General features: G+C 36.6%; 1 protein-coding gene across 1 annotated transcript; it reads left to right on the top strand.

The window, feature by feature from the left end:
- Positions 1-1,472: 1,472 nt before the first annotated feature.
- Positions 1,473-8,306, top strand: foxh1 (forkhead box H1). Its single transcript, XM_067429520.1, has 4 exons — positions 1,473-1,544; positions 3,089-3,530; positions 6,635-6,739; positions 6,821-8,306. Exons 2-4 carry the CDS (start codon positions 3,165-3,167, stop codon positions 7,766-7,768), a joined length of 1,419 nt encoding a protein of 472 aa, XP_067285621.1. The 5' UTR covers positions 1,473-1,544; positions 3,089-3,164; the 3' UTR covers positions 7,769-8,306.
- Positions 8,307-14,584: the final 6,278 nt, after the last annotated feature.

The following is a 14,584-nucleotide window of genomic DNA, read 5'->3' as shown; positions in this document are numbered from 1 at the left end:
AACTCGCTACAGGTTTAGACCAGTGTGTCAATATTTTATTTGCTAGTTATGTTGTTAGGGGATTAACAATGCAATAAACAAACTATAGTTTGTTAAATTTAAGCAGATGTATATGCAAAAAAAAAAGAAGAAAAAAAATGTATATTTCTTACGTTTCCTTGTTTTTCGTAGTTTTACAAATCTTTCCCTATTCAAGAATCTGTTTGCGTAATATAGTACAAAACTAGACTATAAACTAAATTTAAAATATCATGTACTTTTTTATAGGTTTTTTATTACTGTTTTTACACCAGGTAAGAACCAGCACTGATTTTACAACAGAATAACCAAATCTCGAAACAATAGCAATATACAGATCCTCATTCAAATGAAATATTCAAATCTTATGTGCAAATTAGTTTCTGTAATGTGGATTATTTGTGTTGTATTGTATTATTTTGCTCTTTTTTTAAGTTAAATAAAAACTCTTAGTGCCAGGGCTTATAAAGAATAATTGTCTGTTTTATTGTTTTGAATATTCTGTAATACTTATAAGCACGTAAGTAAATGAATACAATAAATATTAAATAAATAAATGTATTCATCTATAGATGGAGGCATTCATATTTTATTTATTCTTTACCAAAATATACATGTAACATTTCAGAAGATACAAATGTTTCACATATAATGCATAAAAGCATAAAATTTCATAAAATTTCATAACATAATAAAACATTCATAAACTGCTTAACATCAGGTATCATAAGATGAACATTAAGGATAACATTTGTATTAAAGATATTAAAGAAAATACTAACATATTAAAGTGAAAGAAAGGGGATACAAAAATAACAGAAAATGTTGTGCATAGTCAAAATAAAGAAGATTCATTTAATTCTTTGTAAATGTCAATATTTCTTATTTCTTTGAAGTTTGAAAGGTTTTAAATTAAATGTCAGCCTTGAAATGGGTTATATTGGGACTCCTTTCAGAGACCATTTACGTGTAGCCTAGAACTTACCAAGTAATATTATAAGATTTAACATAAAACATAACTCTTTTTTATATCTTTTTTTTGTCACAATAAAAAAATAGTTATTTTCTCTGTTCATTTTAAATTCCGCCTAACATAGCCATTCCACATCAATCCAAAATAATTTAACATGCATAGCCTACATAACATTTTTACAAAATAGGCTACACAAGATTCGGAAAGATAGTTTTTTATATTTTAGACGCTGATTTGCTGAATAAACTATATGTATAATTTTAAAGTATATTTAATTAAAACTGTATTATTAACCGTATTCTTTATTAAGTCCAAAACAATCTCCAATTAATATCCTCAAAATGGTCACTCCACAAGTATTTAATTATTTCGAAATGGGAGGCATGATGCAGCGAATGTTTGGACCATAGACCGTAAAAAAATAGGTTTGGACAGGTTCGTATGAATGGGGAGTTGTTCGTCCAATCAGCGCTGAGCATTCGTTTGATTAGAGTATCATTACTCAAATGAGTTGCAGATTTTTCTCAAACAGAGAGCGCGTGTATGCGATCAGGTAAGACACGCGGTCGTTTAGCAACATCAGCTCATTTGGTATCACTTAAAATGTGTCTCTGTTATAAACCAAGCATATCATAATGTGAAATAAATTAATCGCGGTTGAGTTAACACAAAGTTCCTTTAAACGCCTATCAGTAGGCCTAGGCCTATTATTTAAACGTGTTTAACATTTTTTTTTTCTTTTTTTACCCAGTTCACTCAATTATTTGTTACCTGCTAGTTATTTGGATCCAGTAATTCAAGATATGTGCATGAGAAAGACGAGGGTCCCAATAAACGTGCTACAATAGTAGTCAGTATATGTTGCCAATCTGTTTTCAAGGCGATTATCAGATTCTCAGGGTGATAAATTTAGTTCTCATTCCGCTATTGTGTTTTTGAACCCCCGGGACGGAAGAGATTCTCTCTAATCCAACTTGTTTTCTCTGTCTTGCTGAGATATGAGAGTCCTGCTTTAAATCCAACCCAATCCCCAAAAGCCCTTTCCTTCGGCCTGGGGAAATCCACACAGTTTCCACACTTCGTTGTTTAACCCGGCTAATAATAACATTTTTTCTTTCTTTCTTTTTAGGCAGCAAGCATCAGATGCTTATTGCGTAAAAAACAGAAAAAAGTAGTTGATTAGCCAAAGCTGACTAAAGTGATCGGTTTGCAGTTATTTCGTGATTGTTGATTGGGTGTTAATCTGTGTATTACTGTTTCTATTCTTTTAGCATATTATTCACACCTCTTAATATCTGACAGACAGCATTGGCATGTTTTTTTTTTCTCTCTTAACAGTAATATTTAATGTGTTGTGTTGTTTGGTAGTGTCCTACACTGTAAAAAATTATATGTTCAATAAGTTATGACAACATGTTTTTACGTTGTTTTAACTCATCAAAATAAGTTAAAAACTGTTAAACATTTTGTATTAGTTAAACAAGATGTAACTCTTTTTAAAGTCGATTTCTGCAAAAGTTCAAAATTTGCCTTTTTTAAAAAAAAAGTGTAGTCTATTTATTTTGACCATGTAAACAGCATTTTAGGTTTTGTTAGCAGTAACTCCAGTCGTGTGATGTGGCAATGGAATTTAAAAGTGTAATGTGTTTGTAGTTCCATTAATTGAGAGCCATAATCGCACATTAATTGGGTGTTTTAGATTACTATAAAATGGGCGTATATTATAAAAACACTTGTCACTGTCATGTCAGCTACTCATGTCTGAAATATGTACTTGTTAGTTGAGCTGGTGCTCTTTTGATTCGTTTCGACAGCTCTTTAGACCATTATTCCAAATTATATTTTACACAGCGCGAGCCTAAAAAGGACCAAGTTCGAAATTGTTATTCTTATTATCATTTCGTGATTGAAAAATCTACACACGTAGGACATATCATGGAAAGGCCACTTAAGCCGTCTTTCAGGTAACCCGAGCGCTGATTTGTATCGTGTCCTCCCCCTCCTCCCCCGCGGTGATTGCGCATCGCGCCTCATTCTCACTCCCATTACGCAGCGGGACTGACATGAAACTGTGAATTGTTTGCTGCTCAAATATAGTTGACCTGGAGCCAGCAGTCTGAGGGGTTGAGGAGCGACCATCCCTGCCTCCCTCCTCCTCCCCCTCCACATCAGCATGACAAAGCACTGGGGGGGTCCGAGCTTGTTGGCACCACCCGTGATCACTTTAGGAGTAGGAGCCCAACGCGACCATCACCTTGACTGCAAACCCAGCTATTCCTCTTGCAGCTCAAGCTGTCATTGCTCCACAAAACCACTGCTGGACTTCGGTGGCCGGCTGGATAAGTCCACAGGGATGGCGCAGGACTCCTGTTTTAGAGCCAAACCGTCGGATCAGCGCTCATGGGAACTGCAGGGTGGAAACTCCAGCGGAGGAAAGAAGAAGAACTATCAGCGTTATCCCAAACCACCATATTCTTACCTAGCTATGATTTCCATGGTCATCCAGAACTCTCCGGAGAAGAAGCTCACTTTATCAGAGGTAGGTCACTTTCACAACTTTTTTTTAAATATTTAAATATAGGGCTACTTTTTTTGTCTTGGTCAAATCATGCTTTATAAAGATGCAGAAACAATTCTCACCCAGAAACCATGTTTTCTTGCAAACTGTACCCTTACTGTTACTTTTTACTAATACTTCACCATATTTTCATCATGTGTTTGGCATAATTGTTTATGCTAATTTAAGATGTTTAGCGTTTCATCTGAAACTTGTATCCTTCTCAGTAGGTAAGCAACGTGCTGTACACTTTCACTTTAAGTTGTGAGGCAGCCTAATTTAGTTTTAATTTCTAAAATCTTATTAGATCCTTTCCGATTTAAGGATCCAATAAAAGGTCCATTAGTATTGGACTACTTAAACTTATGTTCAGAGGAATTACCTGACAATTAATATAAAACCTAATTGTACCATCACAACACTGGCGTTTATTGCCACAAAGAAACTACATTAAGTTTACATGTGAAGTGCGTTTTAGTGCGTGTTGTACATCCAAATCAGCCTGAGGCGCGTAATCTGTCTCATGTCTGGGTCTCGATGGGGTTTGTGTTGTGAATAGTGAAAGCAGAGGGCGATACTCTATCATGCTGATAGCTGTGGCCGGAATCACACTGTGCCACAATTACTACCCGATTGTTTCGAAATGTCGCAATGTGTAAGAATCCACGATCGGGATTAGCAGTTTGCTGACTATTCAAGAGCGACTCCTGTGAATTTTTGTTCTTGAATTGAAGTAGGGCTGGCTACAAGATTGGACTCTCCCAACCTATTTCTTTGATTAAAATGGCACTTTACGCAAAAAAATAAAAAGAAAGAAAGATAAACGCTAGGCATATGCTAATATTAGGCCTATTAAGTGTGAGTATTTACATATATAAAGTGTGAGTTCATATATACAGTCAAACCAAAGTTTATCCAGACACCTTCAACATGTCTTACATTATCACGCACTAAAAAAAACAGGAAAACGCACATTGTTCTATTTACTTAATCATATTACGCAACAAAATTGTGTTTCTCTTCTAAACGTGATTTCTTTGCCTTCGATTAATGTAATTCTCTAAAATGTGCAATCTACTAGATTACATTATTTGGGGTGAATCATGTGAACCAATTAAGTACTCAAATGATTTTTTGCTGAAACTGTAGTTCCCAGCATGCTTTGCTTAGGACTTGATGAGAAGAGAAAAAATATTGAACTTAAAGGGTTAGTTCACCCAAAAATGAAATTGATGTCATTAATGACGCTCCCTAATGCCGTTCCACACCCTTAAGACCTCATTTTAAGATATTTCATATTTAGTCCGACAGCATATCTAAGTGTATTCACACTATGCTGTCCTTGTCCAGAAAGGAAATAAAAACCTCATCAAAGTAGTCCATATGTGACATCAGTTAGTTAATTAGAATCTCTTGAAGCATCGAAAATACATTTTGGTCCAAAAGTAGCAAAAACTAAGACTTTATTCAGCATTGTCTTCTCTTCTGCGTTTGTTTTCAAACCTCAAATAAAGATTCAAATGGTAATAAATCAACTTTTATGATTCGGAGCACCGATGTCACGTGACTTCAGCAGTTGGCAGTTTGACACGCGATCCAAATCATGAATCAATACGCTGATTCATAACCGTTTGAATCTTTATTTAAGGTTTGAAAACAAATGCGGAACAGAAGACAATGCTGAATAAAGTCGTATTTTTTGTTATTTTTGGACCAAAATGTATTTTCGATGCTTCAAGAGATTCTAATGAACTAACTGATGTCACATATGGACTACTTTGATGAGGTTTTTATTCCATTTCTGGACATGGACAGTATAGTGTGAATGCACTTAGATACGCTGTCAGACTAAATATAAAATATCTTAAAGGGATAGTTCACTTTAAAATGAAAATTCTGTCATCCTTTACCCACCCTCAAGTTGTTTCAAACCTGTATGAATTTCTTTCTTCAGCAGAACACAAGGGAAGATATTTTGAAGAATGTCAGTAACCAATCAGTTAACTAGAGCCATTGACTTTCATAATAGGAAAAAAAAATACTATGGTAGTCAATGGCGCCAGTTAACTGTTTGGTTACTGACATTCTTCAAAATATCTTCCCTTGTGTTCAGCTGGAGAAAGAAATTCATACAGGATGAAACAACTTGAGGATGAGTAAAGGATGACAGAATTTTCATTTTAAAGTGAACTATCACTTTAAACTGTGTTCTGAAAATGAACGGAGGTCTTACGTGTGTGGAACGACATTAGGGTGAGTCATTAATGACATCAATTTCATTTTTGGGTGAACTAACCCTTTAAGTGTTATTTTATGTTTTTTTTTTTTAACAAAATCAGATAAGGGGGAGTTTATATTGTTTAACAGTGTTTAATGTTTAATTATGTTGTAATAATTAGAACCATTTAAATTATACTGGGTTACCATAGTGGAGATGAGCAGAGCGATTGCTTAGACTGTGGATTGCTTAAATTGTGATACATAGCAACCTTCAACCAAGTGACCACAAAAACATACAAAAACAAAATAAACCTGTGATTTGATTTAAGAGGCAGGGTCTCAGGTCCGCCTGCACTGTAAACTTTTTTTTTTAATTCTAGTGACTGACCACATCTAAATTTTTCAGTTGGCCAAATTTAATTTCTGTGAATTGATGCAATTTAATTAATAACAAGAATTTAGGTCAACCAATTGTTTGTTTGTGTAAAAGGTCACATTATGAAATAAAGAAAAAACACTTAAGATAAACATGGTCTGGTCGAATTGTCTGAATAATTTTGGTCCCAAATATTTATACATTTTACTGGTAGTCCCCTGTATAAAGAATTTGGGGTATATGTCAGTTTATTTTGTTTTGATATCCTTACTTGCATAAATTAACTATATCGTGTCCTGCACCCACTATTATTTATATATATATCTATATATATATCTCTGGTGTCTGAATAATTTTTTGTTTGACTGTATACATGATTAGATTTTTTTGAGAAAGTTAACATCCGTGTATTTTCAGTAACAGGAATCTGTACAATTTAGAAGCTGTGGCCAATATTGATGATATGTTCTAAATTGTCTTCATGGAACAGATTCTGAAGGAGATCAGCACTCTCTTTCCATTCTTCAAGGGAAATTACAAAGGCTGGAGGGACTCAGTCCGACACAACCTGTCCTCATATGACTGCTTTGTGAAGGTATGCGTTTGACTTCATTTTATCGAATGACATTATTTGACGTTAGTTTGACATTAACCTGTTGCCCTCTCCTCTCTCTAGGTTCTGAAGGATCCTGGTAAACCCCAAGGTAAAGGTAACTTTTGGACTGTAGAGGTGAACAGAATTCCCTTGGAGCTGCTGAAAAGACAAAATACAGCAGTGTCCCGCCAGGATGAAACTATCTTTGCTCAGGACCTGGCCCCGTACATCTTTCAAGGTTACGCTCCGTCGAACGAGTCCAAACCTCTGCCCGCTGACCTCTCTTTACCCCCTGTTCCCACCCGTCACAGCCCGCCCCCATCAGAGGACCCCTATCGTCCCAAACTGGACTCTACGTTTGCCATAGATTCTCTCCTGCATAGCCTCAGGCCTGCTAGTTCTGTTGGGGAGGGGCTACGAGAGAGGGAAAGTTGGGGCATCGGGCCCCCTCCGCACACTCGCTCTACCACTCCTCCACGCCCTTGTAACGGCTCGTACAACTGCAGTTCGTCGGCCAGCTCCGTCAGTCCGGCGTCGGATTTGTCCGATGAGGACTGGAGAGGGTTGACACTCGTTGGGAAAAGATCAAGTGACCGAGGGTCGACTTCAGATGGATACAGTGACTCCTGCCCCCCGCCAAACAAAAGCTCCAAGCGTGGCATAAATCCTCCATGGGAGCTGCCGACTTCCTATGCCAAATACACCCCCCCTAACGCGGTAGCCCCTCCTAGCATGCGCTTTAACGGAAACCCGTTTATGCCACTGGGTGGAATTCCATTTTACGGTTACGGTGGTGCGCACGTCACATCATCACGCTTGATTGGTCACCCTTATTGGCCCATTCTACCAAGTGGGCCGGTTTCCATACAAGCGCCTCCCCTTCTCATGGACTTGGACAGCATGCTGCAATCCGTTCCTCCCAATAAGAGTGTGTTCGATGCTCTAGGCCCCAACAATCAGACTTCTCACCCAACTCCAAACCAGTATGCCCTTCAGAACGGACCTTCCCTTTGCAAATATTCTCTCTAAGAAGAACTCATGTTTGGCACCGGCCAGGTTTGCACATACAGATTTGCAACCATTTATGCTGCTTGACTCAAAACACTCAATCTGTGACTTGTCTCGGGGAATTCCCTCAGTGTACTGAAGTGTTGCTGGAGTTAAGACGGACCACTGTTGACCAAAGATTCAAGTGTTGACACTGTTGTAACTCCCATCCACTCATGTGACTTGCGTTGATACAATTACTACCTCAAGACTTTTAATGCCAGTGTGAGATTGGTGCTTTTAGCTGCTCTTGTTTCCTGAATGAAAGAGAATGATGCAATACTTCACATGACAAATTGAATGTTGTCTGTTTATAAGCCCGAAGTATCACGTGTGGCTGCTTTAACTTCCTACAAATCGTCCAGAAATGTCATGCTGGACATTTTTAGGGATTAGGGATGTTTGCGTGTGAATGTGTACTTTTGAATCTGTAAGGAACCTGCAATGTTTACATAGGCAGGCTTTTCTGCCATGAATGTGTCACTTTTTATATGTTGCAGAGTAAACATGGAATAATTTTTTTTGTGGAAATCTTGACTTTTTGTATGGCTTTCCTAACCTGATTCTCTTCCTCCAATTTGTGTTTAAAACGCCTCCATTGCACCCCCACTCCACTTGGTAAAAGTCCAATCTCAGGCTCTGATAACAACTGTGGAGGCTTGACGGATTTGATAAGATGCAGTCTTGTGCGTTTTGTTTCTGGCATGCATTCACTTTGAAGAACTGTAATTAGAGCCATTTTTTTATCAGTCTACTGTGTCTCTAAGCCTTATCACAACTGTGTCCCTGTGGGGTATAAGCGCCAACTACAGATGATTCTCTTTAATAATCTGGTCATCAAATGAATGTTTGTCACCGTTTGATCATGCATGTCGGTCGTGATCATGCTTAAAACTGTCCAGAATCTCATATTGAGCAATTTGATCAGTAATTGAATGTAAGGGTCATTTAACTGATGGTCTGTGGCTGTCGCCCTCTGTCTGGTGCACGTCACCTCACCACCTCCTGTGGTTTTTTTCTGTCCTGTCCTCCCTCAAATCACTCATTCACACCCCCAACACTTCCCCCCTCTCACAGGTCCATTCTTTTTTATGGACCTTATTGAGCATTTGTGGCTGATTAATTGGCTCCGCTACAAGTCTTTGTTGTATTATATTGTCACAATAGCATTCAGACTGTATATTGTTGAATATGCTTCAAGCGTGTCCATTTGAGGTGGAATCCCAATGAAACGTGTCCAGAAGCCTCCTATATTACCTAGACTTCATCTTAAAAGTGTGTATACACAAATGTTTTCAGATTGCAAGGCAAAATGGCCCATGTTTTGAAATGTCAAGGAGAAAGCATGAAAGACGTTCTCACAGCCAATGCATGTTTGTTACTGGTGTTTTGCTTTGTATTTACTCAGTCAAATGTTCGGTTTTGAGTTCTTTGATCATGGTTACTTTGTGGTTTGAGAAGGCCAAAGCATTTTTACTTTAACCCCAGTGATGAAACTGATATGAATTTTACAAATTAGGAGATAAATCCAATGCAATCTGATTTGATATGTTTTCAAGGTATCAGGCAGGTATAAAACTATAATCTGTATTTCAAAAGACTTGTAAAAGAAAGATGCAGTGACACAAGAATCTATAAAAACTACGAAAAGCTCAATCAGAACACACCGAACCTTATTTTAAACAGAATTAACTGAATTTGTTTTGCTTAGCACACAAGTGTTAACTTTTAATTAAAAAACTTCAACCACTATCCACATTGTTTTCATTGTGGAGACAAAATGGGCATTCTGAGAAAACTTGAATGAATCAAATTCATGAAATCACAGCTGACGTAATTTTTAAAGGACTATTTTTGCATTACTACTACAATACAGGAAAATTATCAAATATTGACTGAATTATGCAACAAATTGCGTACTGTGTATTCTGACAAATTCTATAAGAACCAGCATTAACATCTTGAGCAAATTGTCATTGTTGGACCACATCAGCCTTCGCTCCCCTGGTGCTTTAATGAGCCCTGTCCGCCTATGACCCTGTTGCCGGTTCACCACTGTTCCTTCCTTGGTCCACTTTTAATAGATACTGACCACTACAGACCGGGGACACCCTGGCCCTTGTCAAATTCGCTCAAATGCCCATTTTTCCTGCTTCTATCACACAAACTTTGACGACAAAATGTTAATTTGCTGCCTAATATATCCCACCCACTAGCAGGAGCCGTGATGAAGAGATAATCAGTTTCATTCACTTTACTTGTCAGTGGTCATAATGTAAGGCCTGATCAGTGCATATGTTTTTCTTAAAGGAAATCCATTAAATCTCGTATTAGACAATTAATTTTATATTATATATATATATATATATATATATATATATATATATATATATATATATATATATCCATACACACACACAGAGATGGGCATAAATACATGGAAATGTATTTAAAATACAAATACAAAATACTGTGAGGAAAAGTGTATTTAAATACAAATACAAAATACTGTGTGGAAAAATGTATTTAAATACAAATACAGTATTTTGTATTTTGAAAATACACCAAATACATGTGAAATTGGCAAATCAGTGAAGGTATCCATATTAGGCTGTAATCTATCTGGGCCTATTCTGAATGCCAAAAAGCATTTAGATGTGTGCAACTGCTTAGAAACTTTCGTTTTCAATTTGAATTTGAATTTCCTTTAGCGGCAGTTATAATAACACAAATTACGTCAATAACTCATTCGCCCTCACTTCTTTTTCCACTCCAACATTCCAATTATTCCTGCCCACTAAAAGCTGCACAGATATTTGTGCTTACCCCGATAGGCCTATCTATGTAAATGATTTAGAAAAAGTTCCATCGATTCACATTTAATATTATTGCTACGAATCTACGATATGTATTGTCATATGATATCACTCATCCCTAACATGCAGTAACGTTAATACTTCAAACACATTTGACAAGCTACTTTAATCAACAAGTAGAATTGACCATGACATCCTCACCTTATTCCAACAATTTTGTAAAGTTGCCGATCCAAGGCTGGGTTGTACTAGCCTAGAAATCTAGACGCACCCTAGCGGCAGCAAATCTAATCTGCCACGAGTGTCGTCTAGCAACTCTCAATACACTTCTGAGCTGTAAAAACCAAACTCTGGTCGGGCCAATCACATCGTGTATAGATTCGGTGGGCGGGGCTTAACATAATGACGGCAGAGTTGCGTTTGCGCGCTTCTAGTAAACACAGATGCTGGCGAACGGCAGTCTTTCGAATCACGGCACTGAAGTCATTCTTAAAAAGGGAAGATGTGTTCGGAGTTTAGCCCACCGGATACGGCGAATGTTTAATCTATCAATGAGCTCCGCTTCACGTTGCTCTTGATGGTTGTAGCGCTATCCTATCGCGTGCAGAGGGAGTTTGAAAGACAACCGTTTATCCCACACCTCGGATTGAGCCCTGTCTATGGTGAGTTTCCAGATGGGTCTGGCTTGTCAGGCTAGGGTTGTACAGCTGCGGCTCACCTGAATGAATGTTGGGGGGAGGGGCGTGTCTGGTCTGAACTAGTAGATGCATGAAAACAGCTCCTGATAAAGAGGTTGCCTGGCTCAAAGTATTTTGAGTATTTTGAAAATACAAAAATACTCATCTTAAATGTATTTAAATACAAATTACATTCGATTTTTTCCAAAGGCTTTAAAATACAAAATACAAAATAGTATTTTGTATTTCAAATACGTATTTTAAATACATGTATTTGAAATACTGCCCATCCCTGCACACACACACACACACACACACACACACAGTACAGGCCAAAAGTTTGTACACATTACTATTTGTAATGTTTTTGAAAGAAGTTTCTTCTGCTCATCAAGCCTGCATTTATTTGATCAAAAATACAGATTTTTTTTTTAAACATTGTGATTTTACAATTTTGCATATTTGGTTTTCAATTTATTATACTTTAAATTATGATTTATTTCTGTGATGCAAAGCTGAATTTTCAGGATCATTACTCCAGTCTTCAGTGTCACATGATCCTTCAGAAATCATTCTAATATTCTGATTTATTTTGAGTGTTGGAAACAGTTCTGCTGCCTAATATATTTGATGAATAAAATAACTGCATTTATTCAAAAGAAACATATTTTCAAATAATATAAATCTCCTTTACTATCATTTTTTTTATATCAATTTAACACATCCTTGCTGAATCAAATGATTGATTTATTTAAAAAAAGAAAAAATGACTGACCAGTAGTGTACATTGTTGTTACAAAAGATTTCCAATTTTAAAACATTTGCTTCTTTTTATTTTTTTTTTTTTTTTATTTTTTATTCATCAAAGTATTATAAAGTATCACAGGTTATGAAAAAATATTAAGCAGCAGAAATGTTTCCAACTTTGAAAATGAATCATCATATCAGAATGATTTCTGAAGGATCATGTGACACTAAAGACTGGAGGAATGATCCTGAAAATTCAGCTTTGCATCACAGAAATAAATGATCATTTAAAGTATAATAAATTGAAAACCAATTATTTTAAATTGTAATAATATATCAAAACATTACATGTATCAAATAAATGCAGGCTTGATGAGCAGAACAAACTTCTTTCAAAAACATTACAAATAATGTGTCCAAACTTTTGGCCTGTATGTGTAATATATATATATATATATATATATATATATATATATATATATATATATATATATATATATATATATATATATATATATATATATATATATATATATATATATATATATATATATATATATACACAGTCTTGTTCAAAATAATAGCAGTACAATGTGACTAACCAGAATAATCAAGGTTTTTCGTATATTTTTTATTGCTACGTGGCAAACAAGTTACCAGTAGGTTCAGTAGATTCTCAGAAAACAAATGAGACCCAGCATTCATGATATGCACGCTCTTAAGGCTGTGCAATTGGGCAATTAGTTGAAAGGGGTGTGTTCAAAAAATAGCAGTGTGGCATTCAATCACTGAGGTCATCAATTTTGTGAAGAAACAGGTGTGAATCAGGTGGCCCCTATTTAAGGATGAAGCCAACACTTGTTGAACATGCATTTGAAAGCTGAGGAAAATGGGTCGTTCAAGACATTGTTCAGAAGAACAGCGTACTTTGATTAAAAAGTTGATTAGAGAGGGGAAAACCTATAAAGAGGTGCAAAAAATGATAGGCTGTTCAGCTAAAATGATCTACAAAGCCTTAAAATGGAGAGCAAAACCAGAGAGACGTGGAAGAAAATGGAAGACAACCATCAAAATGGATAGAAGAATAACCAGAATGGCAAAGGCTCAGCCAATGATCACCTCCAGGATGATCAAAGACAGTTTGGAGTTACCTGTAAGTACTGTGACAGTTAGAAGACGTCTGTGTGAAGCTAATCTATTTTCAAGAATCCCCCGCAAAGTCCCTCTGTTAAAAAAAAGGTATGTGCAGAAGAGGTTACAATTTGCCAAAGAACACATCAACTGGCCTAAAGAGAAATGGAGGAACATTTTGTGGACTGATGAGAGTAAAATTGTTCTTTTTGGGTCCAAGGGCCACAGGCAGTTTGTGAGACTACCCCCAAACTCTGAATTCAAGCCACAGTACACAGTGAAGACAGTGAAGCATGGAGGTGCAAGCATCATGATATGGGCATGTTTCTCCTACTATGGTGATGGGCCTATTTATCGCATACCAGGGATCATGGATCAGTTTGCATATGTTAAAATACTTGAAGAGGTCATGTTGCCCTATGCTGAAGAGGACATGCCCTTGAAACGGTTGTTTCAACAAGACAATGACCCAAAACACACTAGTAAACGGGCAAAGTCTTGGTTCCAAAGCAATAAAATTAATGTTATGGAGTGGCCAGCCCAATCTCCAGACCTTAATCCAATTGAGAACTTGTGGGGTGATACCAAAAATGCTGTTTCTGAAGCAAAACCAAGAAATGTGAATGAATTGTGGAATGTTGTTAAAGAATCATGGAGTGGAATAACAGCTGAGAGGTGCCACAAGTTGATTGACTCCATGCCACACAGATGTCAAGCAGTTTTAAAAAACTGTGGTCATACAACTAAATATTAGTTTAGTGATTCACAGGATTGCTAAATCCCAGAAAAAAAAAATGTTTGTACAAAATAGTTTTGAGTTTGTACAGTCAAAGGTAGACACTGCTATTTTTTTGAACACACCCCTTTCAACTAATTGCCCAATTGCACAGCCTTAAGAGCATGCATATCATGAATGCTGGGTCTCATTTGTTTTCTGACAATCTACTGAACCTACTGGTAACTTGTTTGCCACGTAGCAATAAAAAATATACTAAAAACCTTGATTATTCTGGTTAGTCATATTGTACTGCTATTATTTTGAACAAGACTGTGTATATATATATATATATGGACCACATCAGCCTTCGCTCCCCTGGTGCTTTAATGAGCCCTGTCCGCCTATGACCCGTTTGCCCTGTTGCGCTATATAGGCAGGCTCCAGGGTGTTTTATAAATCCGCTTGGAAATGTAATGTGCCTGATTGCTCTTAATTTTACATTCTCGGACCCTAAGCAGGTAACACCCTGGCCAGTTCATACAAAATGTCACTTATACGGTTGCTGTAATTTCCAGTCAGTGCATGTTAATAGAATAGAATGTTACTGATTTGAAATATACTGATCATTGATTATCTCATCACATTATATATACTCTAAACCAATTTTTGTAAATCACAGTGTAGCAGAACAGAAAAAATACACTTTACA

This window comes from Pseudorasbora parva, chromosome 21, assembly GCF_024679245.1.
Source record: "Pseudorasbora parva isolate DD20220531a chromosome 21, ASM2467924v1, whole genome shotgun sequence".
Lineage (NCBI taxonomy): Eukaryota > Metazoa > Chordata > Actinopteri > Cypriniformes > Gobionidae > Pseudorasbora > Pseudorasbora parva.
Note: the sequence above shows the minus strand (reverse complement) of the source record. Positions and strands in the feature narration are given on the sequence as shown.

Coding starts and splice junctions, on each gene's coding strand:
- foxh1 (XM_067429520.1), top strand. CDS start 3,165: ATGACAAAGCACTGGGGGGGTCCGAGCTTGTTGGCACCACCCGTGATC. Junction 3,531..6,634: donor AGAAGCTCACTTTATCAGAG/GTAGGTCACTTT, acceptor TTCATGGAACAG/ATTCTGAAGGAGATCAGCAC. Junction 6,740..6,820: donor CATATGACTGCTTTGTGAAG/GTATGCGTTTGA, acceptor TCCTCTCTCTAG/GTTCTGAAGGATCCTGGTAA.